At 43.6% G+C, this 27,720-nt stretch overlaps 1 protein-coding gene across 1 annotated transcript in view; it reads right to left on the bottom strand.

The window, feature by feature from the left end:
* UGGT2 (UDP-glucose glycoprotein glucosyltransferase 2) overlaps positions 1-27,720 on the bottom strand; it is a 227,763-nt gene that overhangs the window by 93,820 nt on the left and 106,223 nt on the right. The window contains exons 15-22 of the mRNA XM_019528498.1: positions 20,189-20,324; positions 16,614-16,745; positions 15,359-15,523; positions 14,751-14,874; positions 14,574-14,672; positions 9,631-9,725; positions 7,281-7,487; positions 3,094-3,225 (exon numbers count right to left, since the gene is read on the bottom strand). Of these exons, the coding sequence (XP_019384043.1) occupies positions 3,094-3,225; positions 7,281-7,487; positions 9,631-9,725; positions 14,574-14,672; positions 14,751-14,874; positions 15,359-15,523; positions 16,614-16,745; positions 20,189-20,324 (1,090 nt within the window). The remainder of the gene's footprint in view (positions 1-3,093; positions 3,226-7,280; positions 7,488-9,630; positions 9,726-14,573; positions 14,673-14,750; positions 14,875-15,358; positions 15,524-16,613; positions 16,746-20,188; positions 20,325-27,720) is intronic.

Raw genomic sequence — 27,720 nt, 5'->3', positions numbered from 1 at the left:
ATCTGCCCCAAACCCCCACTGAGGGCAGCAGATGGAGTGGGTGGGTGAGGTCTCTATGGCGACCAATTTAGGACGCACATGGGCAGGGTACACAGCCAGGTGGGTGTAATGGGACCATTCATGGGCGGGGAGTGGCAATCTGGCAGCAGAAAAAGTGGGCAGGACTGGGATTTTGAGGTAGTGACAGCACTGAGCCAGGGCCTGAGGCAGAGCCATGATCTGCTTCCCACACACCGCTTTGATAGTAGCGCTGGTTCTGTGGCAGTGGCGTATGGGGAGCGGATCATGGCTCTGCCCAGGCCTCGGCCCCAGCCCTAACTCCAGCCCCGACCCTGCGCTGTTACCACCCCAAGATCCCAATCCCAGCTTGGCCCTGGCTCTGCCCAATCATCCCACTTCCAGATGCTGCTCCCCGCCTACCTGTGGCACCATCCCATCTGCCTGTCTGAGTGCGAAACCCACACAGGTCCCAACTGGTCTTCATGGACACCCTGGGATTGTGAGGTGGTTACAGTGTGAGGTTGAAGCTCAGGCCCAGAGCCAAGCTGTGATCTGCTCCCTGCATGCCCATGCCCATGCCCATGTGTCACGGAGTGGGGCGCAGGAGCAGCTGTGATCCAACTAGCACCCCCTGCCGTGCTCAATTAGGGCGATCCAGCACCCTCTTTTCTCACCCGCCACATCTTGTTGGTATATGGTTCTATAAGGGAGGCTGCCACTTATCGCCCTGGACACTGTCCTATGCTTGTACTATTCCCCGTTCCCTATGGAGTGACCTGGTGCACCCCCAGCCCTGTAGGCTATGCGTGCCTCCTACCTCCCCTTTAGCACGCCCCAAGCCTCGCTGCTCTTCCGGACGTTATCAGGTCCTTTTCCTTTTCCATGCCCTGCCCAGTTCCCCCCGGGCTTGTCACGCAACCAGGGCCCCTTGTCTGGCGCCCCCAGGCTTGTCACACAACCAGCACTCCTTGTCTGGCGACCCCGGGCTTGTCACGCAACCAGCGCCCCTTGCCTGGCGCCCCTGGGCTTGTCACGCAACCAGCGCCCCTTGCCTGGCGCCCCCCAGCTTGTCACACAACCAGCGTCCCTTGTCTGGTGCCCCTGGGCTTGTCACGCAACCAGCGCCCCTTTATCCGTTAGCCCTCTCAGGCTGACTGACAGTACTCTCCCCAACTGGGCTCAGGCGGCCTGAGCCTTACCTGGCCCTTTTGACCCTTCGGAGTCCCCACCACTGTGGAGCCCCTCTGGGATCCTTTTCAGTCCGCACCCCTGTTGGGTTTTCTATCAATTCCCAATGGGGCTCAGGCGGCCTAAGCCTTACCTGGCCTCTTTGGCCCTTCGGAGTCCCCATCACTGTGGAGCCCCTCAGGGACCCTTTTCCAGTCCTACCCCGGTTGGGGCTCAGGTGGCCGTGGCCGTGCCTAGCCCCTTAGAACACCATCAGGGTCTTTCGCCTCACTGGGACTTCTCCGCATATCACCTGACAGGGTCGGGGTCAACAGCCCTCAACACTGTGCCCCACCACCGCGAACAGCTGTGCCCACCTGGCACTGCTCACTGTGCCCCCACTGGGCACCAGGAACCCCCAGATTACTGGGGAGCTCCCGTGAGGCCTCCTCGCACCCCTACAGCCTCACCCGGTCCTCCGGTATAACAGTAACTAAATAGAACCATAAGCCAAACAGCTGAAACACAGCAATAAGCCTCCTGGCTGTAACATAAGATCTAAGCCCGCCTGGCTCTCTCACAAAGGCCTCCCAGTCAGGGTCCTCTCCACCCTCACCATGCTGTATAGCGGGTTGGGTGGTCAGGTGCAACAATCAGTTCTGCTCTGCTCAGCTCTCTTGCAGAGCTCCTGCACCTCAGGCTGCCAGAAGGGAACTGCTGGCTAGGCTTCGGCCTGGACTGTTTATAAAGGCCCGGCCCTGCCCCCTTCTGGTCACATGACCAACCCGGTTGCCCCAGTGACCGGCACCTGAGCTGCCCCTGGAGATTGGCAGCTGGCCTTCTCCCTTCTTAGGAACAGGGCACCTGAGTGCCCCTGTGACACCATGGAACCAGCGCCCATTGTAGGGGCATGCAAGGAATGGATCATGGCTTTGTTGCAGTCCCCAGCCCCATGCTGTCATCATCCTATGATCCCAATCCCAGCCCCAGCCTTGGCCCAGCCATCCCGCTCCCGGATGCTGCTTTCTGCCGACCAGCATCCCTATCCTATCTGCTCTGCCAAGCTTGGCAAAGCTATTCAGAGAATTTTGGTAGCTGTTGCGGGGGCATGCTGACCCAGTACGGCAGTGGGGGAGGGTTGCCTACCCAGCCCATGGCAACTCACCAAAATTCCCTAAGTGGCCCTCTGGTGGAAATAACTGCCCACCCCTGATAAGCACATTATACTCCTCTACTTGTTTGTCTGTCTATGTGTGAGGTATATAAAAAGGATTCAAGTGACACGGTGCATGAAAGTAGACCCTTCCTTTTTTTCCTGCAGACACTGCTGATAACAAGAAAATGAGAGACAGATGGGCCCACTTTGACTTTTATATCTTCAGGGGATGTAAAATGAGGTACATACATAGAATGGGCATACTCCAGAGAACATTCCCAGTTAGAAGAACTGGATCTTGTGTACATTTCAAAATTAAGGACAGAAGGCTGAAAGTTGGAACAGATCTTAGGAAAATCTCTGTCTTATTTAATAATGTGGCTGCCTCTTGCTTGTTTGCTGGGATTGCTAATGCTGAAATTATCTCTTCTGAACCAACAAGGACAGGTTATCTTTATATTGTGTCTGGTGGCAGAAACCCAGAGAAAACGCAAAGGACTTTTTAGTACAGGTAGTTAAAATCCCACTGGTTGAGATGATGCCTTGACTACTTTGTTCCTTTTCTTAAAGATTTTCTTTCTGGAAATTGCATGTCCTTAAGTATATAATGGCTGTAACTAAAATTAATCTTAAAAAAACCACTACCAATAATCATAAGGAAAAGCATACATTTTCTCCATGCTAGATAAGTTGAGACTGCATTACAATTTTAATAGAAATTAAAAAGAGAAGAGTCATACATTGAGAAAATGAAGTATTTCTTTACTTACTCTCCCATTGCTTACAACAGCCATTTGTCCAGGAAGCAGTTTAAGAACCTCTCGACAGAACATCTGGTGGGTTTTAATTACATTCACTCCTAAAGTGTTGTATTTTTTCTCAAAAATATTGTCATCTATTCCCTAAAGCAAAAGTAAAATTTAAGATAGACTGACACAACACAAATGAAATACAATTGTAGGCAGCAGAGTTTTTTTCAAAATGTGTTTATCAAAATAAAATAATAGCATCAAACTTCAACCCAACCATATGACTACTTGTATGGAGCCACAGTCATCCTTGTACCTAATCTGTAGTTTTCTCCCCTTGAATACTAATGCAAAAGGTGAGAAATACTAAGTCTGAGATAGACACTTGTTTCTATGGCTCAGCACATTCTCACATAAGGAATTATACTATCTTATTCTAAGAAAGTCTACTGTTCTGTTAAAATACTTGCACTCCTCTCCACTCTTTAGGGGCAAAACGTATTTAGTCACATTAAAAACTAGTAATTCTTAAAATGTTCACTCAAAAGACCTTGACTCAAGTGTGCATTTGGGTAAACAGCATGTGGTAATTCAAAGTTTAAACTCTGATTCTGCTGAGCTTATAAAAATAGTATGTCCTACTTGACATAATTAATTTGGTGAGTAGAACTCTACTGAAATAAATTAATTAGAAATATACAGATTAAGCAGGGGGTTTTAGACCAAATAAAATTAAACTAGCTTGATAACATTAATTATAAAAGTAACTAGACTAATTTATTTTTATATTCCCTAGAGATATAATTTTATTAAAAGTATGTAAACTCTAGAATATAAATATTCCCATGAATATTTGACATTTTTTAAAAACTATTTAGATCAGATTATTGTACGTCACTATACTGTACTAAATATATTGATATCTATAGGTAAAAAGAAGTCCATATTTTTCATTCCAAAGTTCCTGTTCATTTGCTAAGGAACATTTTATATTAAAATTTGTTTTGTCTTTCTTAAAATTAAAACTGCCATAACCTCCCATGGCAATATCCCCTCCAATTACTGGCATACCTCCAAGAATCTTCTCTACTCCAATACATACTGAATTCCTAAATAAGACAGTGACATAACTTCAATCCATCTTCATATCACTTTGCTAGCACACCCTTCCAAGCTCCATCAACAAGACATACATATCAACCCAAATCTTCAGATCTCCAGCTGCCTAACCCTCCTAAATACTTTATAGGATAACACCTGCCAACTACATTTTTCTACTGCCAGCTCATAAAGTCTACCTTATGTTCTTAATTGGAAAAATGGATTATGAAGGTGAAAAATAACACTGCTCATTAATGAAATATCTCTGTACTGTCCCAAATAATTTTCTTATTGGTATTTAAAATACCAATCAACATCTCTTTGCCTGAAATTGTCCTATAGTTTCCAACTGTTACCCAGTAATTTAGATCAGCCATACAAATGAGTTTTCATTCTAAACTGATGACTATATTTCAAATCAACAGCATATTCACATATACTTATTTTCCCTGAGTTAGGTGTTTCCACAGAAACAAACAATTTAAAATGGTACCTAGAAACTAACTACCTGAAGCTCTTATTAATTTTAGTTGTTTCTCTTCATTAAGATTAGCACTGATAGTGGGGGAGTCCAGGAGAGACTCCTTTTATTTTAAAGAAACCTTACTGAGGGCTAAGGAACAAACCTTCCCAATGCACAGGAAGACTAGCAAGTATGGCAGAAGACCAGCTTGGCTTAGCAGGGAACTCTTCATGAATCTAAATCACAAAAAGGAAGCTTACTCGAAGTGGAAACTTGGACAAATGACTAGGGAAGCGTATAAGAGTATTGCTCAAGTATGCAGGGATGAAATCAGCAAGGTTACAGTAAAACTGGATTAGCAGCTAGCAAGGGACATGAAGAGTAACAAGAAGGGTTTCTACACATATGTCAGCAACAAGAGGAAGATCAGGAAAGGGAGGGGGGTCTCTAGTGAGTCCCTAGTGAATGGGGAGGCAACTTAGTGAGAGATGATGCGGAACAGGCTATAGTACTCAATGCCTTTTTTACGTCACAGACAAGGTCAGCTCCCAGACTACTGCACCTGGCAGCACAGTTTGGGGAGGAGCTGAGCAGCCAACTGTGGTGAAAGAGCAGGTTAGAGACTATTTACGACAAGTAAATGGACATGTACAACAAGCTCCTGGGGGTGGACATGATGCACCTGAGAGTGTTGAGGGAGTTGGCCAATGTGACTACAGAGCTGCTGCCTACTATCCTTGAAAACTCATGGTGATTGGGAGAGGGCCTACACAATTGGAAAAGACAAATATAGTGCCCATCTCTAAGAAAGGAAAAGAGTAGAATCTGAGGAGCTACAGACTGGTCAGCCTCACTGCAGTCCCTAGGAAAATCATGAAGCTGGTCCTCAGGTTATTCATTTCTAAGCACTTGGAGGAGAAGAATGTAATTAGGAAGAATCAACATGGATTCACCAAGGACAAGTCATGCCTGACCAACCTGATTGCCTTCTAGGACAAGACGGCATCCTCTGCAGATGTGGGGAAAGCAGTGGATGTGATATACCTTGACTTTAGCAAGGTTTTTGATACAGTTTTCCAAGACATTCTCACATGCAAACTAAAGAAGTATGGGTTGAATTAATGGACTGTAAGGTAGACAGAAAACTGGCTGGATCATTGGGTTCAAAGGGTAGTAAATCAATGCCTTGATGTCTAGTTGGCAGTCAGTATCAAGTGGAGTGTCCTAACAGTTGGTTCTGTTGAGTATCTTCATGAATGATCTGGAAGATGGGATGGAGTGGACCCTCAGCAAGTCTGCAAATGACACCAACCTCAGAGAGTAGTAGATACACTGTAGCGTGGGACTAGGATTCAGAGATACCTTGAAAAATTGGAGTATTGGGACAAAAGAAATCGCTCAAGCTTCAGTAAGGACAAGGGCAAAGTCCTGCACTTAAGACAAAATAATCCCATGCACTGGTACAGGCAGGGGTCTGACTGGCTAAGCAGTGGCTTTGCAGAAAAGGACCTGGGAGATACAGTGGATAAGAAGCTGAATATGAACCAAAAGTATACCCATGTTGCAAAGGAGGCCAACAGCATCCTGGACTCCATTAATAGGACCGTTGCCAGCAGATCAAGGGAAGTGATTATTCCCCTCTATTTGGCACTGATGAGGCCACACCTGGAGTTCTGTGTCCAGTTTTGGGCCCCCCACTACAGAAAGGATGTGGACAAATTAGAAAGAGTTCACTGGATGGCAAAAAAATGGTTATGGGGCTGAAGCAAATGACTTATGAGGAGAAGCTGAGGGAATTGGGTTAATTTAGTCTGAAGAAGAGAAGACTGAGGGGGCATTTAATAACACCCTTTAACTAACATAAGAGTGTTTACAAAAGGGATGCTCAGTGGTGGCAGATGATAGAACAAAGAACAATGGTCTCAAGTTGCAGCCAGGGACGTTCAGGCTAGATATTAGGAAAAAAAATTCTCACAAAGAGGAAGATAAAGTACTGGAACAGGCTTCCCAGAAATGTTGTGGAATCTCCATCCTTTGAGGTTTTTAAGACCTCGGTAGAGAAAGACTTGGCTGGAATGATCTACTTGGGGATGGTCCACTTTGAGCAGGTGGATGGACTAGATGACATCCTGAGGTCCCTTTCAACCCTAAATTTCTATGATTCTATTCAATACACTTAAAACAACACATTAAAAGCTGAAGCTTAGTCACTTTTAGACTAAGCTGCTAATTCTCACCAGTTATTAGTTATAAATCCAACATTTAAAGAAGTTCAAATTAAGAAATGGTTTTAAAAAATAATCAGCAGTAAGTGAAGCAATCGGTCTCTCAGTGAGTTAACACCTACAGTGGCAAGCAAATTGCTATTATTACAATTGTTGTTTACAGCATGCAGAAACACAAATAATAAATATTTCTGTTTTAATAGCAGTTTTTTCAAAGTACTAAAAGCTAGTCCAGCAATTGTACATATAGCAATTATTTTATGGTTAAAATCACTTATTTTGACACTGGGTGAAAATATATTTTTCTCAACAACCTCTTATTAAATAAACCTTTTCTCAAAAGAAGAAAAAGAAATAGCAAGTAGCTCATACAATCACCATCAAATGACTACTTATTTAATAAAATATTATTTACTCACCAGAACAAACAATTCCTTAATTTTCGTTCCTATAGCAAGGGCTTCTGTTGTCTCCTCCTTAACTAACTTGCTTAAAAAATTTCTTAAACTGCTGTTTTTCTGTGTCATAAAAGCTGTCAAAATTCCCCTGGCAATAGCTGTGTTTTCTTCAGTTATTTTTGACCCAGGGTTGTTCACAAGCCCAAGTCTTGTATGGCTGCTCTTTTTCTATAAAGAAAATATATAATTATTATTTTACAATTCCATCTATTTATACCTTAAGTATACATATTAATCTTTTTGGAACTCTGTGCACTAAAGTATCTTTAGATTGTTATCTGTTGTGAAAAATATATTATTTAAATTAAATGCAGTCATGCATGTATATTTAAATTTAAAAGGTAAAACAATCTGCTAACATACCAATGTTTACGCTATAACAAATATTTTAACTAAAACATTTTTTCTGGACTATGACTATACTATTGGATACTTTGATAACTCAATAGTGAGTAAAAGACATGTGCCATACTTCACTCACATAACTGAAAACTGGCTTAAAAATCAATCTGAGCACAAAATAAACATGAGAAATTCTATTTAATGATCCTATTATTGTTTAGCATCAGAAATATCTGAATTCTGAATACATTCTAAAGGAACTGATGATACACAAGAATATGAAGAAAAAAAGTGAAAAAAATATTATTCCTTAGACTGGGACAAACACCTATAGGTTGATTTTCTTGTCTCTTAAAATCAAAGAAAAGTACATGACATTTGTTACCATAAAGGCTACAAAGCCAAGGGAGGAAATCAATGATGTTCAGATTCATCTTGAAGACAAATGGTAGCCTTTGAGTGAGGCTTTGTTAAAAAGATTTTTTTATGCGATGATAAACTGAAAATGTGTTCCTTGCAAAGTTCACCCTGTGATTTCCAAGAGGAAATGCCCATATTACCATATTCCCCAATACTGGATTGGAGAAAACTTTATCCAGTTCTTTCCTGATGTCCCCTTATGCCAGAAGCTGTGGGGAATAATATATAGGAGCTAAGCTACCTTTATAACCACTGAAGATGCCACTTAAGTGCCACCTTAATAAAACAAAGGGACTGGAACAAGGCAGTGAATCTGTCCCAAATAATTGATAATCGTACTCTGACATTTGGAAATATGTTCAATCTTCATTCTGCAAAAGTGGGATATCACAGAATTAAAAAGTAAAATTCCATCAGGCAGGAGATGCCAACCAATGAAAATTTTATTTGATTAGGTGATCCAGTACACTCTCTGATTAATGTAGTCTAAATGAATTAACCGAGTTCGGCCCAACCTTCCAGCACTGTGGGTCAGATTAGTGGCAGAGAGATGCTCCACAACCCACAAGGGGTCAGCACATGGGGTCAGTCCATTTGTGTCATCCAGCATGCCCAGGTCTGGCCACATATCAGATTGACCCCATGCAACTGCATCCAGCTACTCACTGGACTGACCCTGCACACCCAGATCTGGCTGTAGGCTGGATGAACCCTGTGAAGCTGGATGCAGTTGTGTGCTGTCGCGAAAGGACACATTATCCAGCCCATGGGGCTCCCTATGGATTCAGAAATACGGCAGCAGGGAAGTGGCAATTAACATTAAGAAGCCCTGCAGGCCAGATGACAGCTCTGTGGGCCAGATTTGACCTGCCAGGGGTTGGGGTCTTAAGCCATTATTGATGCATTTTTTCCACTGACAATTATGTGAAGTGGGTTTCAAAGATAAACTACCTAATTTTGTGTAAGTGAAATAATTTGTTCTCCTTTCTTAAATAATCAAAAAAGTTTTGAAGTACTGGAAGAACACACCATTTCAGAAGCTTCAGAGGAAGATGGCTCCGTTAATATTTTCTTCCATACTCTGTCAACCACATTTGCCTTTAATGTCATATGGCATTTACTTGTGATCTTTAAAATTCTGAAGAACTAAATATAAATGCAGAAAATTCTTGACATGCTCCTACTTTCATATCTGATCTAATGTACTCCACTGACTATAACCTAGTGATTCTCAACCAGGGTCAATGAGATCCTTTGAAGGAGTTACACAATAGTAAAGGGGTTCAAACACCTATGTATGATTCACACAGTAAACAGATTTCACATAGGAATTCACTCTGACTTGTTGTGGTCTTTCTGAGTTCTTTGCAATAAAATAATTACTCTATTATATGTTCACAGTCAAAAATGAGCAACAGCTAAGAGCTGGCATTTTCTGAGGGGTGCTTTGAGTTTAAGGAAGTGGAGACCCATTGCTGTATATAATATCTGCATTAGCTATCAGCGCACACACTAGATTCTTTTCCAGTAGGAATTACTAGAAACTCACCAGGTGTTTCAAAGCATTTGAAAGCAGTCGTCTCCCAGCTGGCTTGTCAAAATCAGCAATAATCCAAATAGTAACTGCATATATTACATCTTCATCTGAAAAAGAGATGGCCAATAGTGACAACTTGCTAATCTTTCTATGTAGTTTATGATTCATGCAATTATGCAATTTATTAAATTAATGCAGTTATGATTTATGCAAATTCTATTTTGATTTTAAGATTGGGCTTTGCCTTCTCAGTATCTTTTACCTTCCATCTTTGACTAAGACTGCATATGTACACTCAAATCATCCAGAACAAGTCTCCCAGGCTTGTTTTCCTAAAAGAAAAACTTGCACAGAATGACCTATACAAAAGTTCAAACAGAGACCCAAAGAGCCTGCAGTGGGACACTAGGAAGACAGAGGGCCCTAGAGCATGCAGCTATAGCCCAGGGTGGAGGGTGGGAGGTCTGGCAGGGTCAGTGAATAGGTACAGGGATTGGCAGGGTCAGGGAAGGTTGTGGGGGGGGAGGGGCAGGGATCTGTGCCTGTCCCATGCAGAGTCCTCCAGCCCTCCCCTCCCCATGCTGTGTTCCAGCCCAGCTCTTGCTGGGCATGGAGAATGCTTCCTAGAATCCAAATGCTGCAGGGACTCTCCCTGGAGAAACTGACTCTCTCTCCAAACCCTAAAATTCCTAAGAGATGCTAACACAGACTAGAAATACAGGACAGTTAACTTAAGTGCTGTACCACTGATGGAATTGCCTTAGACATGGGATATCAAATAGGGCTGTGTGAAGCTTCAGGCACTGATTCAATTCAGAGGAGATTTGGTCCGATTTGGTGGCCAAATCTCTGTTCAGAGTCAAATCAGGAGACCCATTAACCTCTCCGAATGGAAATGGAAGCCTCCAATACGATTCGGAGAGATTCAACGATTCAGATATAGACACAGCTTTACATGTTTTTTCTACATACCTCAAAGTACCAGGCAACTTGTGAATGCTGAGATGGTGGGGCAGATGGAGCGTCCCATAGGAATGTGTCTATGGCCAAACTACTGAATCTCTGAAACAGAACTGAATCTTCAGATTTGGATTTGGCCGAATCGAATTGGGACAGTGATCGGAATCAGTGAATCAAATCACTGTTCCCCAAATCAAGCCAAATCTGAATATGGCCCTTTTTGCACACCCCTAATATCAAACTGGCAGGCTGGATGAGTGGTGAGGGGCCAGTCCACAGGCTGGACTGGCCACACAGACTGGCCCCTTGTGCTCGATTCAGCATGCATAGCTGGTCCAGTGGGGGCACTGTGGGCAGCACATGCTGTAAACTAGGCCTGTGAGCTGTCTGTAGTGCATGGGACTGAGGCTGGGGCTCATATATGCTTTGTGTGGGTCAGTATGGATCACATTGCATGTGGGTCCAATCTGAGATCCATGGGCAGCACCGTGAACTGGATTACAGAGCTCTGTGGGCCAGACCTGACCTGTGGGCCATATCTTTGACACCCCTGCCCTAGACAAGAAGTTAGTTCCCATTTGAAAATAGTGTATGAATGCTGACCAGGTTCCAGAGACTTAACAAACCTGGGAGTACTCAAGAAGGGTTGTTTTTCATCAGCCCCAGTTAAAGAAGGTTATTCTAAAAGAGATTAGTGTTGATGATAACATTTTTTCCAGATAGTGGAATAAAGGAAATGTATCGTCAATAAATTAAAAAATATTGGAAACATCAATTTTTCATAAATAAAATTAATGTATTAAATCAATGTCTGATGACATAGTGGTACACATTACTGCTGCCATGGACCAGCATTGCTGATGGTTTCTGCTGCAAACTTGCTCAAAATTCTAACTGATATATCGTCACTTCGATCAATTCCTTTCAAATGGAATGTGAAAATGCTCCTACATGTAACAAAAGTCTCCCTTATGTTAAAAATATTTCAAATGTACTGACAAAAAACTGCATAACCCTTTTCTCAGGGATGAAGTGTGCAAGTGAGTGTTAATCCATAACATATATCTTGAGAAAATGTCACATGATTTTCTCTCTCCAAATACATGTGATCTCCAAATGTGGAAACTAACATGGCTAGACAGGAAAGATGTTAAAAAGGATTATAATAAAGACAAACAAAAAGAAGTGGATATAAAGTCACTAATAAAGACAAACAAAAAGAAGTGGATATAAAGTCAAAACTCTTCTGGATTATATGTATAAATTATAAATGATCACAATAAATTAATTATAAATACACTATTAAAAGTATAAGTGTATTAATACAAAACTGAAACATTTTCAAGACGCACAGATACTGGGATGATAGTAAATTTTAAATACATTATGCTGCAGCTAATATTTGGTTTAAAACTGAATTTTGTACTTTCTCTAAAATCTTTAAGGATAGCCAGCACAGCGTTACAATTGAGGCTGTTTACAAAGTTGCAAAAGCAATCTAGCACTTTTGCATCGACCTGTGGAAAAACTGGAGTCACTAAAAATATGAATGATATGCAGCCAGCTGCTTGCCTGAAAGCATAGGCAAATTTAGGGTTTTGAAAACAGGCATGAAAGTCATGTAGTACATCATCACATAACACAACACATATTTTTCTCCAATATAAAAATAAACTGGAAGCTTTGCAATGTGCTAGGAGCCTAAAGCTATATAATTCAGTTTAAGATCCAAACAAAAACTAATATAACTGAGTTTGGAGGAGTCTAGCTGACAGCTCCAGAATGGGGTAGGCATCTAGTGCCAGGGGCGTACAGCTTTTACTTCCTAACCTGGCTACAGACAGAACTGCTTCCTAATCCTCAACATGTGGGTCCCCCCACCTATTCTACCATGGCCACAGAGTACCCCCCAGTGCCCTTGCCACCTAAAATGCTCCCTGGCTCCACTCTATTCCCTGTTAGCCCACATATCCCATGCTCAGCCCCACTCCATTGTGCCCTAAGCCCCCAAAGACCCCACCATCTCCTTCACACCCCATTGAGTCCTGCCCTGCCACCTCACTGCCCCCATGAACCCACTACACCCTGCACAGAACTCATCCCTATCATATTTCAGACCCTCTGATCCTTCACCATCTACCTTCACACCCCAATGAGCCCACCCCTGCCCCTCTGAGTGCTCTAACCTCACTACCGTGCCTCACACTCTGAGTCCCCCCAATCCCTATTGCTCCCCTAACCCTCCACCACCCCGCCTTAAGGCCCAAACCCCATCTGGCCCTCACCCTCCCATTCTAATAAATGCCTCAGTTCCTCCTCAGCCTACACTGCTCTACCCCATAGGCTCCCCACCTGCCGAAAGGCCCTTAATCCTCATGGCCTCCTGAGAGCCCATTCCCTTCAGAATCCCTACCAGGCAGTTCCCACCACCCCACAAAAGCCCTATTTGGGGCTATTATTGCCCCTTCTCCCTCCACTGCCCTGCCTCTCCACAGCATGTCCATAGTTGACCTCTCTCCTTAGCACACAAAAACAAACAGTTGTGACGGACTCTCTTCAGCTACCTGTAGTGCCCTTACCCAGAGAGACAACCCTTCTGGATCTACCCATGCCTAGCTTTATGCATGTCCTACTGGTTCAACCACCCACCACTTCCATTGCCTGCTGAATAATCCAGGAAAAGGTTACTACAGAAGCTTGCTTTTTCACCTCACTTTTGCAACTCCCTCTTGCCTCTGATTGAAGGTCACTTGCCTTCAATGCTACCACTCCCCTCCCCGTCTTTGATTTGTGTGGGTTTAATTCCTTAGGAACAAAGCCACCCAGTATAGGTTCCTAAGTAGCAGCACACCTTTACTGGACACACTGTAGATAATAGACAAATAAATGGTAGAGAAAAGAAGAACTTGATTAGTGGAAGATCAGTGTCATTAACACCTATAAAGAGATTATCAGGCACCAATAAATAATAGTGAACCATGCAGTCAATTAATTCCCTCAGCTCCTTCTGAATGTAAATGCAGGTGCCTGTGCCAGGCAGTTGTTTTAAACTCTGAATGGAGCCAAAAATTGAAGGGGAGTGTAACTGCACACCACACTCCCTGAGCCACCCCATCTAAGAGGAAGAGTGTATTTCGTAACTGGTAAATAATGTTTGAATGGATTAGCATAACTGTAGGAGAATATCATCTATTCACACTGCTTTACTACCAGTTAGCTTTGAAATGACCCCCAGGTTTAAATTTATTGTGGCTGAACTGAACAACATCATTATTGAAGCTTAAGATGTAAATAACAGAATTGTAGAATGAAGTAACAAAGAAACTTTTTACTTTAGGGGGCTGAATCAATCAGTTTTACTGCTCATGATGACTTATGACTGTATTATAAAATAATCTATTACTTCAGTTCATTGTTCTAACAATTTTGATTCTAAGTTTTAGCAACATCAGAGTTATTCAGGCAGACTCACAATCCCAAAAGCCTTTGGTAGTTGTAGTAAACCAAAAAAAAAAAAAGAATATTAGGGATCACACACATTTATATTAGGTCAAACATACAACCCCTGGGCTAAATACTGAACCAATTCCTCTGACCTGCAGGGCTCCCAGTTGCCCCAGGAATTTAGGGGTGGAGCAGGGCCTGCCACAGAATTCAGGGCAATGGAGACCTAATGGAAACAGGCTTTGGTAGCAAGGGGCCAAGGTCGTGTGAGCTGTGTCAACAGTGCTGCTTGCTACACTGCCAATCACCCTGCTGCTGCTGGATCCAATCTGGCCCATGAAAGCCCCACAGGCTAGTTCTGACCTGTGGGATGGAGTGAGTTTGACAACTTGTTTTAGGCCAATCTTCTTATAAATATTCACTTTGACCAATGCTAACATTTCCTTTTTATCCCAAGTTTCCAGAAAAATACTAACTTGTACAAATATTTTTTCTTGCCATCACTGAAGGCAAACTGTTACGTGGTTAAAAGACTGAACAAGAAAGATTACCCTTCCTTGTTAAATACTTCATGGTCTCAGAAATTACAGCACTCTTATCTTGTGAGTCCAAAAAGGAGAAAGTTGAAAAATCTTCTGTGTCAACAGGAACTGCAAAATTTAAAATACAATTTATTACAAATAAGAACTGAAAAAAACATGACAACAGCAAGCAAGTAAAATGCTTACCTGAAGTGGAAATGAAATTTATATATCTTCTTTCAGTACTAAAAATGGTGGGGTTTATACGGGAAATTACATTACGTTGTTCCATGAGGAAATCCACTGTGTCCATTTGATCATTTAACAAACCCTGTAGCAAAGTATAAAAAAAAAAGCAGTTCTCTATAATCCCCATTTATTAAAAAAATTAAGATAAACATAGCCTAAGTAGTTAAATTCATGTGTTTCAATTTAATTTAAAAAAATGTATACATTAAGTTTAGGAATAGTATACATTAAATTCAATTTAATTTTAAAAAATGTATACCCTGAAAGAAATATATAAATACTATATGACAGAGATTTTAATATATCAGGTCCAAATTTTCTTACATGTGTACTTTTTGCCTGAAAATATTCCAAAGATTAGCATCTGCTTGGTCAAACTTTAATGTCTGCATAATCAAAGAATACTAAGTTGCAAATACATAATTGCAAATTAAGGCAAGGATGTTATTTCAACTTTCATAACATTAATTTCAAGCCACAATATTAAAAAAAATACAGAGTGTATGACTAAAACAACCCACTGCCAAGTATTTCACTGTATACTTTTTTAGAAATGCTAAGCATACCATGAAAACTGCCCTCTGGAAGAACCCAGTGGCATCAATGATCTTCTGAAGAATAATTGTCTCTAACTCTGCAGCATCCATCTCTTCACTGTTAAAGGGCACACCGTTAAACAGAGCTTGAGGCAATGGACCCAGGCCAGTCTTCTTATAAAAGGTTGCTCCTGCCTATTCATATCAGGAATATCATGGAGTTAAACAGAATGTGGCTGACTGTAGTAAGAAATACAACTAGTTTCAAGAGAGAAAAAACGCTAATGTCTAAGTACTGTATGCTCTAGTCCATTTTTGTAAGTAGTAGTGAGCAAACTGAAATTGCAATTCTATTAGAATGCCTCAGAAAGTAGCTTGGAAAACAAAACAATTAAACAGTATGTGAACCATACTTTATCAAAAAGAACAAAACCTTCTGTAAATCCATATAAAGATTATTTTTAGATCTTTGATTGTATACCATGTTATAGCATTCTTGCTAAAAGCTATTATTTACCTTGCATTATTTTTAGAATATTAAGCACATAACGGATAAGCAAATAATGCATATTTTGCAGATTAAGTATGGTTGAAAATACATGGATGAAAATACTCCTATGGATTTCTGAAGAAAAATATCTACATCATTATAGCAGAAGAAAATAGCTCTTCCCATTACTGTTGTTAAAATTCAGTATTCTTTTTTTTCCTTTCCTTTAATTGTCCCAATCACAAACAGGAACATCTGCTGTGCCTTTCTTTTACTGTCAGGTTGGCCTCTCAAAATTATCTCTCATGAGATATATATTTCATTTCATTAGAAGAGGGTTTAAAAAATTCCTTGATAATCTTGCTAGTGTGTCTATATTCCACTCAGACACAAGATAATATCTGTACGTTTCTGCCTTCTCTACTTTCTGACATGATGAATCGCAATTCTGGATCAGAATGTTTGTATCCACCAGTTATGTTTTTATTCAAGAAAATATGATTTACTTAGAAGACAGGATTCCTTCCTTATTGAGAGTGTTTGCATAAACTAGTATCTAATACAAGTGATGCTTACCAAATGAACTTGTCAATGGTTATCTACCACAGTCACAGCTGTACACTTAACTACTAGTCAATACTAATGAGGGCAATGATCAAAAAAGACACTTCCAATATTGCAACATCTGAAAAATCCGACTCAGCAAATATTGCACTCAACTGATTTAACTTTTAGAAACCTTTCTCATCTTACCTGAAAAACAAAACTATAGGTCTTACCACTCTGCAAACATACCTTCCTTTCCTCGTCATATTCTGAATGAATACCCAGTATACTTGGAACATTGGCATGAGGAAATTTGTTTCTAAGAACATTTTTCACATGATTCACAGTGAGAAAATCTTTCTCTTTCACTTCATGAAACATCTACAAAAATTTTAAAACAGGTACAAAACAAAGCTATTTTAGCTACACAAAAAATACTGTCTTAATTATTTGTTATTATATATGTTGCTTGCAAACAGATCATACAAAGGATTTCCCATCAGAACACTTGTCTAAGTAAAGTGCTGTCCTGTTTGGTCAGGGATCACTGTCTGACATTGCAGATGAAATACATTAGGTACAGACATTCAAAAATTTGAGGTGGAATTGATCAAAATTATGCAGGTTTCTGTAAGCAATGCCGGCAGGTTAGTTCAGGAGTGAACAGAACACTTTTATCCTTTGGTGAGCAGGGCACGCAGGCTCCTTGCACTGGCCGAGGCCAGCACATTGGGGGTGCTTCTAACATGCCTTCCAGCTGGCTTCCTGGGCTGCTGGAGACTGCTGAGCACAGCTGAGCAGGTGGGACATCCCTGATTGGCTGCCAGGCATAGGCAAGCATTTCCCTCAGCACCTGTCAATATCAGCCACAGATATCTGTCAGCTGCAGGCAGGCAGCTGAAGCAACCATGCTCACTTTATCCCCTGCAGCCCGATTGTGCTCCCTAGGGCTGAGGCATGGGAGTCTCTGGGTGGGCTCCTGCACACCACCCAGGGATCCCCATTCCTCTGCTAACAGGGACAGCCTCAGGGAGCATGAGTAAGCTGCAGGGAGTGGCTGAGCATGCCTCCTCTTGCTGCTGCAACATCACCTGCCACTGTGCTGACTCAGCTCTGAGAGCTTGGGGATGGAGGCTGGGTCAGCTGGGAGTCTCACCAGAGCAGCAGAATGCAGGGGGAGTGCTAATGCGCCTCTCTTCCCTGCTGCTGAATTCAGTGTGAGGAGGGGGAAAAGATTTCATAGATTTCATAGATTTTCAGGGTCAGAAGGGACCTCAATACATCATCGAGTCTGACCCCCTGCTCTGGGCAGGAAAAAGCGATGGGGTTAGATGACCCTAGCCAGGTGCATGTCTAGTCTCCTCTTAAAAACCTCCAGGGTAGGGGAGAGCACCATCTCCCTTGGAAGCCTGTTCCAGATTCTGGTAACCCTCAACGTGAAGAAGTTCTTCCTTATGCCTAGTCTAAATCTGCTCTCTGTCAGTTTGTGGCCATTGCTCTGTTTACCAAGGCGCCCCTTGGAGTAACTAAAAACATCTTCTGTTTCTTGATGTCCCTCCCCTGACAAATTTGTAGATGACCATCAGATCCTCTCTCAACCTCTCCTCAAAGGATCTATCCTGCAGGCCCCTAACCATATGAGTGGCCTTCCTCTGGATCCTTTCGAGGTTATCCACATCACTCTTGAAGTGCAGTGCCCAGAACTGGATGCAGTACTCCAGCTGCGGCCTTACCAGTGCCACATACAGGAGAAGTATCGCCTCCTCAGACCTGTTTATGATACTTGTATATCTTATGGTAATAAGAAGGTTGTATATGCTTCTTTCCCAGACCTGAGGAAGGGCATTTTGTTAGACAAGCTTTTAGATACTCTTCTCCCAACTATACACTTGGTTCAGTCAAAGATATCGCCCCAAAAATATTTCTTCCTACATATTTCCTGGACCATCATGGCTACAACACTGTAACACATCACCACTGTGTACAGTGATGGGAGATAAATGTGTTCTACCAGAATCAGCATGAACCCAAATAATTCAGACCACAGAGGAAATAGCTGCTGTCAGACCCTCCTGAGCTGTTAGTACTTCTGCCTGTCTTAAGCCAATCAGGGTACAGAATATTGTAACACAACTTGGGGATAGTCACTATTTATTTGTTATATACATGCGTGCAGTAAACATGTCACCAGCCCCTACCCTATGGTTAACTGGTAGAATCAGAATAACCCTATCTCCCCGAGTCCCCTCACTCCCCCTGCAATGGTTGGAGAAGCCACTGTACACTCCAGGAGGTTGCATTCGATTCAGAATCACTTCAGCACACACACTAGGCTCCAGAGCTGCATGAAAGCAGTTCTGGCTAGACCCTGCACCAACCAATTGGTGAGCTCACAATTTACGGCACATGCAAAGCTCTGACAGAAGCTCTGCTGGGATGCCAATGAGTTCAGAAAGCTTGCTGTGCATGTAGTGCAGAGCCAAAAGGCGGAGTATGACCATGTACTTTCCTGGATCCATCCCTGCCTGTGGCCATAACTTTCTCAGGCTTATGATGATGCAAAAATATATGTCTTATTTATATTTAATGTCCTCTTCATAATATGGAATAAAGTACACTGAAAAATACATCAGTTTTTACTATTATCTTCATAAATTCTGAAGATTTTGCGATCATGCCATGGATAACAAAACTTCCTAATAATCAGGAATCCTGGTTTTCTCTAACGAAAAATAGTCCCCAATTTGTAGATTTAAAAAAGTAACCCAAAATCCACATTTTCCCATGTTCAAAATGAAACACAACTAATACACACACACACACACACACACACACAGAGAGTGGTGTTTCATTTTGATCATGGAAAAATGTGAATTTTGGTTTACTTTTTTCATCTGAAAAGTGGGAATTTTTTTAAATCAGAGAAAACAAGGATCCCTGCTTAATAACTAACACTGTATAGCCCCTACAATCCTTAAGCTCTCTGAACTTCTATTTTTGTCCTAAAGCAGTCTTATGGTTTCTCCTCTCTGTCCTTTTCTCTCCCTCAGGTATTATATTACCTTAAGTTTCTAGCCACTAAAATGAAATAGTGCAAGTGAAAGTAAGAGAAAACATATAATATTAAACATTGTTACAGAATGATTTTATCTGTTTGCACCCTGTTCTTTGGATCTTTTTAAAATTACTTATTTTACAGAATCAGAGATCTTTCACTTCAGTTTATCCATTTCCCCTTTCTAGTCTCTACAGCTCCCTACTGAAGTTAACTTCTTTTACATAAGAAATTTAACTTATTCCCTAACATGTAAGCCTGAAAGACTTCCAGAGTCCTTCAGAGCCATGAATAGTGTGAAGCAGTCTAGACAAAAATGCAGGTAGTGAAACTGTCTTAGATAGTCTCTCCCATTTTCTACCACACTGGATGGCTACAGAAGTTGTTCAAAGCAGAGAGAAATACATCATTTCAGATACTGTTATTCCAATTTGTACAGAAACAAAGACAAAAAGCAGGCAAAAAAGGTCATACAGAAAAATCCAGAATGGATTCCGGATGAAAATATTAATATCTAAAGAATAAGTGTCTACCTTCTTTTACCTTCTTGAACAAAACTCACAGATAGTCAATACAACTCCAATGTGTTTGTGTGGGGAGCAGGAAAATGGTTCAGTAAATCATTCAGTATATGCAAGTTTTAAACAATCTTGTTTTAAGTGTAAGAAGCTGTATTATACAATCCCAAAATGGAGAAATCCTCAATGTATGGGAAATCAAGAAGTCAAAAAAGTATTATATATTATTTTTATCTGTTTAAGGTACTAACATTGATTATGGAGATAAAAGCTTGAGAGGTGTCATATTCTTCTGCAATGTAGTTAAAAGCTCTCCAAAGAGCTACTCCAGTGTCTTCATTCCCATCGATTTCTTCATCAGTATTTAAGATGAAAACAACTCCAACTCTATGAAAAAAAAATCTGTAAATATCTTCATCAGACTTTGTAAACCTTAGGGCAATTGTAATAAAAATATTACAAATTTCACAAAATCATTCATGTACAAACTATGGTAATTTTCTAACAGCATACTAAAAATTAATAACTTCAATTCTTCCTCAAAATTAAGAGGTAGCTGAAAAGTGCACTGATGTGTGTATTGGTTTTACTCCAATATTTTAAACAGAGTGGATTGATAGGACATGCTTTGCTGTACCAAATTATTACTATGTGTTTTATGTTTTCCTCTCCATATGATTTATGCATGAGATTTATGTACCACTAGCAAGGTATGACAGATCACTACATAGTAGATTAATTATGGCCACAGTTCAACTGGACACAAAACATATAATAGAGGGTAGACTATAGTAGGCTTTAAATTTACAGGCTTTAAGACTGCAGTAGGCTCTTAAGATTCTATGAACTAAGAGAAGAGCTTCCTTAAAACTTAATTTGAAATCTAGGTGAAAAGTCCTTTTCCCTAACAGGCTGGCTGGTCTGATAACTGTGTAAGCTCTCCCATTTCCTCCTAGTTGCTTCTGTTGTGTCTTTAAATGAGTTACCATCACTGACCAGAGGCTCAAAACTGCAGCACCAGAGCAGCCAGTTTCCTTGTCAGCTGCCCTTCCAGTCCCGATTTGGGGCACACTTTCCCTATCATTCTATGGGCATTTTTTCATGTGTTCTGGGGTGGCAGGGGGAGGGGGCAGCACTTTAATTAGAGTGGCTCTGGAAGCCACTCTAATTAAAGCACTGCTGTGTCTTGTGTATCAGCTTCCCCACACTTAAAAATGGCAGCAGGGGTGCTTGAACTAAAGCTTGTTTGATGAACTTTAGTTCAAGAGCCCCCTCCGCCATTTTTAAGTGCAGGGATGCTTATACACAAGATGCAGGAGGCTGCTGGAGTGCAGTAATCGCCATGCTCCAGTAGGCTCCATTAATCAAGTGTGCTCTGACACACTGGACTTCCAGTGCTTTGGAGCAGCCTCTGTGATTGTATATAGAAGCATTATGTATTCACATGCCAACTCTACCAGATTTAAAAAAACCCAACACCTTATATAGTGAAAGCCAAGTATTCTGTAATTTTATTAAAGGTTCATGGAGTGTTTCAATCAAGTAAGAAAACAATTCAGTTCTTTAACACTGTAAAAGAGACCAAGTCTTATTACTGAGAGTAAGGCTAAGCAAATAGGTTAGGGACAGACATTATACATAAACCGGTTTAAGTGATCAGAAATTGGTTTAAACCTGTAACAGAACAGACATTCAGTGTACATGAACCAGTTTGAAAATAGCTGAAACCAGTTTGAGATTAACCTGGTTGAATGTAGCATCAGACTTAACTGATGGACTCAAACCGGTTTATGCAATGTCTGTCCCAGACTCCTTGCTGGTTTAAGTTAAATCAGAGATCCCCAGCATCCTAGCATGTTATCTGGGCTGGGCTCTGTTCCAGAGAGCTGGGCTGGCCCCTCCCCTCTGCTCTAGCCCGAGTAGGGGTGGGGCGTGGCCAGACTGCATAGCCCCTGTGGCAAATTCCTCCCTCTGTCCCCTCTCCCCCTCACTGGCAAACCCTGTGAAATACAGCTAGGGTTTGCCAGCCCCAGCCACAGCTCCACAGCTTTCCTGCAGCCAGGCAGAGACTGAGTTAATTCCTCCCTCTGTCCAGCTTGCCTGTAGCCAGGCAGGGGATTAATTTCACAGCAGTCCCGGAGTGGGAGAGGGAGGCAAGCTAGTCCCCTGTGTGCTGATCCAAGACCTACACCTGTGAGCCCAGAGCTAAGACCTGCAGGATCAGACTGAGAGGTGGGAAGTGTTGGCAAATACCTGACAATCATCACAAATATGTGCTGGAGATGGAGTTAAGGGAAGTTGCAAACAGCTTCTGGCTGTAAGTTTCAGACAAAAGAATGCAGAAAGCTAAATTTACATTATAAAGCAGAACCTATAAAACCTAAACAAAACCTTTCTGAATGCCTGGCTGTAAGGAGACACTCTGCCCTCAGGATTAGTAAGACTTATGCAAGGCTTTCTCTTGTGATATAAAAGATAGGTTAACTTGCTTAATTGAGTAAGTCGTAAGTTCAAGCATGAGAAGTTTATAAGTTCATAAATTCAGTATTTTAAATGTTTGTCTAACAAAATGACTAGTAGGCAGTTTTAATCCAAGAATATATGACTAAGATGTGTAATACTAATACTAAACATAATCTTACGAAAATGTAAGTGCTAATACAGAAGACATCTATTCTGAGGCTCGACCCTGACCCAGTTGGAAAGAGGAAGGTGACCCTGACCCAACTAGAAAGAGGAAGGCGCCCTCAACTGAAAAGGGGAAGATGCCCTTATGATGATGACAATCACAAGAGATAATTATAACTAACAGAAAAATATGTAACGATGACTAACCTCATTATAACATATGTAAAGCAAACATATAAATATGGAAGGTCAAACCCCTCTCAGGGTAGCTCTCCACCCATAAGGCGGGAGTCTACCCTTCTGCAGAAGTAATAAAAAAATTATTGCTGGCACTCTCATGTCTTTTGACTTATATTATCACAGCTAGTGCCCACGACGCAAGACCAAGCTGTCCTTTCCTGTTTGGGCAGCTAACTCAGGTTTTGCTGACACTTGTCTTCCTGCTTTACATTTTAAGTTAGATTAAGTTGCATATGGTGTGTTTTACTGGGCTGTATCTTAGCTTAGATAAAGATTTTTGGTAGTTTTCTGTTGTATGCTTTGCAAGTTGCTGTGTTCAATACATGCTTGCTTCAGAAAAAGAACTTTTTTCCCCATCCTCATTCCTCAGTCTGGCAGCAGCTCTTCCCCCTGTCCCTCCCCCACCTCCACCCCTACCCCCAGGCTGGTGGCTGGCATTCTGTGTGTCCTGTGAGCCCCAGCTGGTGCCTGGCCATGCCCCCTGGCTCCAGCAAGGAGAGGTGAGAGTCTTAGAGGGTGTCTCTCTTCCCTCCCCTTTGCCAGTGGCTGGCTTTAGCATCCACTTGCTTCTGGCTTGAGCCACTGCAGGCACGTGCTTGCATTTCCTGATTTAACAGAAAATGTCTGTCCAGTTATTAATCAGTTTGAGCTGCGCAGCTTAAACTAACCTGCAAAGTGAATCAATTCAGACTCAGCCTTTTTGAGTGTCTATCCCTAGCCTTCCAGAACCCCTGCTGGTTTAACTTAAACCAGAGTCCCCCAGCATCCCAGATGCTTTGCAGCCCTGGGTGCGGCTCTCAGCTCCAAAGAGCTGGGTTGGCCCCTCCCTTCTGCTTTGGCAGAGATGGCAGGCACAGCAGTGTTTGCCTGGCTTCCCCCTGTGGCCCCCCGACTCCCACCCCCACCACTCTTAGCTCAAGCAGGGATTCCTGCCCCCAACCCCACCCAGCATGGACTGTATCCAGCATGTGGTATGCTAGCTAATGCTGAGAGGCGTCTGTGTAAGGCAAACAGGATATTGTCTGCTTAGGGCTTTTTGCAGCAAATCAACTGGTAACTGGTAATGTGCTTTTGTTCCTTCCTTGGAAAAAGTTGTTTAAGAAGAGCTTTTGTATTCTTGATGGGCTGATAAATGCTCTTCACTGCTGTGTAAGTAAATACTGTGCAACTCCCTGATGGCTCCCTCACTGATCAGGAGCAGCAAGGGGTTGGGTCCACCTTAATCAGAACGTCCTGCTGGGGCATGGCCATGCCCCCCCCCGCCACTCAGCACTGTAGAAATGAAGGGAGGGCTGCTCTAGCATCCTCCCCAGCTTCTAGCTTTATTCACTACAGTGGCTCTTCAATCATTAGGGGATGTCTGTGTGGTCACAAACCGATTCAGCCTAGCCAGGTTAGACTTGCCTGCAAAAATTGAATCAATTTCAGGCTCAGGCTTTTTGAATGTCTGTCCCTAGCTGTAGTCATAAAGCTGAAGACCCCAGATAATGAACTGCTGTTCTACCAAGCTGGGGGGGGAGGTGGGGAACACACAAGGATGATTCTCCCTAACATGGCCAGGCTAGCGCAAGTCACTGACATATAGGAACCAGTCCCCCAGCTAGGTTGGACCCAAGAAGGTGTTTGCCCACATGGCTTCAACCCCAGCTGGCCTGTGGTCCCCCAAGCTGCAGCCTCCCTTGCTGGAGCCTGAGAGATCCCCCCTCCACCCGTTCCCCTTAGTGGTGGAGCCAATGTTTTCCCTGCCCCTGCAGGTGAGAGGAGGGAAGCATTCCTCCAGGGCAGGGTGCGGAAACTCCCTGAGACATGAGGCTTCCCCCACATGGTCAGCCCCATAAGTACCGGGGCCAGCACCAGCCCAAGGGACTGCTTCTCCCCTCCCATCTGTGGAGCTGGGGTGAGCATCTGCCTGACCATGAAGGGGAGGATGTGGGGGAGGGAATCCACCAGGGTCCTGTAGGGGAAACTGAGCCAGGAGGGAAACCTCATAAGGCATGGAGCTCCCTCTGCATGGGCAGCCCTCCAGCTGCTGGGGCCTGCTCCGGTCTGGGGGGCTGCTTCCCCACTTCTCCCTATACAGCAGACCCAGCATCAGCTCTACAATGCAGGGGAGGGGACAGGAAATCTCTCTGGCTCCTGTGGCAGGGAGGAACAGGGCTTGGGGGACTCTGGGACAGCCAGAGAAATCCCCCCCCCCAGAGGTGTGGGACTCCCCATATGTGGGCAAATACCCATTCGGGGCCAGCCTGGCCTAGGATGCTGCTTCCTCCCCCTCCCCCCTACACATCAATGACTCACACCAGCCTGGTTGCATGGGGGGTGGAGAATCACCCTTGGCCCCCCCAGCATCTGGGCAGATCAGGGTCTGGTGATCCTGGGCTGGGTCAGGGAAACCCTGTGAGGCATGGGGCTCTCCTGAATGGGCAGCCCTCAGGCTGCTGGTCCTAGCACCAGCCCAGGGAACTGCTTCTCTCCTCCCCCCCCACTGCAGAGGTAGGGTAAGCATTGGCCCACTCTGCAGGGAAGGGAGGGGAATCACCCTCCATGCAGCTGGGCAGACTAGGGCCTTGGGGCAGGGCTAGGGCCAGGGGGCTCTGTTCCCCTTCCCCATCCCACTGCCATGCTGGGCTAACAGGTGCAGGCACAACTCAGGCTAAGGAGGAGACTCTTTGCTGCCTCAGCTCTGTGACAGCCTGGAAGCGAGGCCAGCCTAGCTTGGCTTGAGCAGACAGCACAGCCAAGGCTAGCTTACCTGTCCTACAAATGGGGGTTGGGAAGGGCACAAATCATCTTGGGACTCTGCGGTCTGAGAGGTAACTTGAGTTAAGAGGGTGTTTGGGACAGAGTTTCTGTAGACCATTTTAACCTAAAGCAATTCAATCTGATACTACATCTATCCAGGTATATCTTAAACCGGTTTCAACCATTCGGTCTATGTGCACTGAACTTCTGTTCTGTTACAGGTTTAAACTAGTTTCTAATCACTTATATCAGTTTATGTGTAATTTCTGTCCCTAGCCAAAATGCACAGGACCTGGCAATAGGTCCTTTAAATATATGGGATACCAGCTCATAATACTAAGTTTATACTTCAAAGAAATGTTCATGTGCAGAATGAAGGACCTGTACTGAAGGAAAAGCCAGCTGTGCTTGGAAACGGCTACTGCATGCCAGTTATTATGAACCTGTTACAGTAAAGATCTTGCGCCACTTGTACATGTAGGAGTTTAGTCCCCTAAATTAAAAAGGTGAGTATTTAATTGTGACAATTAAGAACACAACATTTCAGTTGAGGGGCTTCACTCACTGTTATGGAAGCTCGCGCAGGGAGGGTCCACTGAGGAGAAAGAAAAAAAAGCAGTGTGGGGCCTGATCCTTTTTTTTTTTTTGCAGAGCCTGCCCACAGCCACAGGGTCAAGTTGTCAGTGGCCCGAGTGAACCCTGAGTTGCAGACGGCCCTGGTCCTTTCCTCTGTGATGGTGGCGCCCCACCCTGGGCTATCTGGGTGGGCTGCTAGTAAGCAGGTGCTGCCTGTGGGGCATCACCACCATGGAGGGAAGGTCTGGGATCCCCCGCACCTCAGGGCCTGTTGGCAGCTTGCCCTCTGGCTGTGGGAGAGGCAGGCTCCACGGGAAAAAAAGGATCAGGGCCCTTGTTGCTTTTTTTTTCCCCGTCAGTGGAGCCTGCCCATGCGAGCTGCTGCCAGGCCATATGGCCCCTGAGCTGCAGGGAGGTCTGGTCCTTCCCTCCATGGTGGTGGCACCTCCCCAGGTGGGGTGCTAGCTGCATGGGTGCTGCCTTAGCTCACAGGCAGCACCTGCCAGATCCACATCTTCCCTGAGTCTGCGCAGGGACAAGAACCTGGTAGGTTTTCAGTGTGCAGGTTCGGGGAAAAATTGGATTCAGCGGGTGATGCCTATGAACTGGGGTTGCACCCATGCAGCTAGAACCACACTTAGGCGGCCCCTAGGGGGAAGCCACTGCCGCAGGGGGAAAGACCAGGCCCCCATGCAGCTCAGGGGCTGCATAGCCCAGCACCAGCTTGTGCAGGCAGGCTTCACTGAGAAATAAAAAGAAGTGACAAGGGGCCCGAAACTTTTTTTCCTGCAGAGCCTGCCCACCTGTCCTGCTCCCAGACTGTCTCACTATGGCAGCAGTGCCCCCCAGAGGCCACCAGGGGAGGCAGCTAGTGGGCAGCTACTGTCCCAGCTCGCAGGCAGCACCCAGAGCCTGAGCCTGAGCCTGAGCTGGGGCAGCACCTGCCTGCTAGCAGCTCACCTGGGGGAACCCAGAAAGGGAAGACGGGAGCCCTCCACAGCTCAGGGGCCCTCCACAGCTCAGGGGCCACTTGGCCCACTGGCAGCTTGCCCCCCAGCCAAAAAATAGAATTGGGCCCCTCACCGCTTCTGCCTTCATCCCACCTCTCCCACAGCAGGAGGTGAGCTGTCAAAGCCTCCAACATTACAAATAGCTACGTTGCAAACTTAACTACTTGCAGATGTGCTTTAGCTTCCAATGTAGCAAACTCATTTAAATCATAAAAAAAACCCGTGCATGTATAGCGTGAGGCAATTAAACTGAAAAAAACAGCCAATTTTCGTCATATGTATAAGTGCCTTTGCTTCAAAGTAAACCCTCCAAAACCCATAACTCTCCCCAGGATGACCACATAAATTCAGTGAATAGGGGAATGCAAGGAAAATACTTAATCAGTTTTCCAAGATGTGACAACAAATATTTAATATACAAGGGAGTGTCTTGTGCTACAATGAATTGATTTACCCACATTTTCCATTAAGCCTTACGGATTGAAGCTGTGATAGCCCAAACCAGAGTTGGGCAGGGTCCCTGCAAGCTGATGTTGGCGACCGACATGGACAGCTAGAGACCCTCTGGGTAAAAATTCGTGGGGAAT

Source organism: Crocodylus porosus, unplaced genomic scaffold (genome assembly GCF_001723895.1).
Source record: "Crocodylus porosus isolate Cpor-Errol unplaced genomic scaffold, CroPor_comp1, whole genome shotgun sequence".
NCBI lineage: Eukaryota > Metazoa > Chordata > Crocodylia > Crocodylidae > Crocodylus > Crocodylus porosus.
Note: the sequence above shows the minus strand (reverse complement) of the source record. Positions and strands in the feature narration are given on the sequence as shown.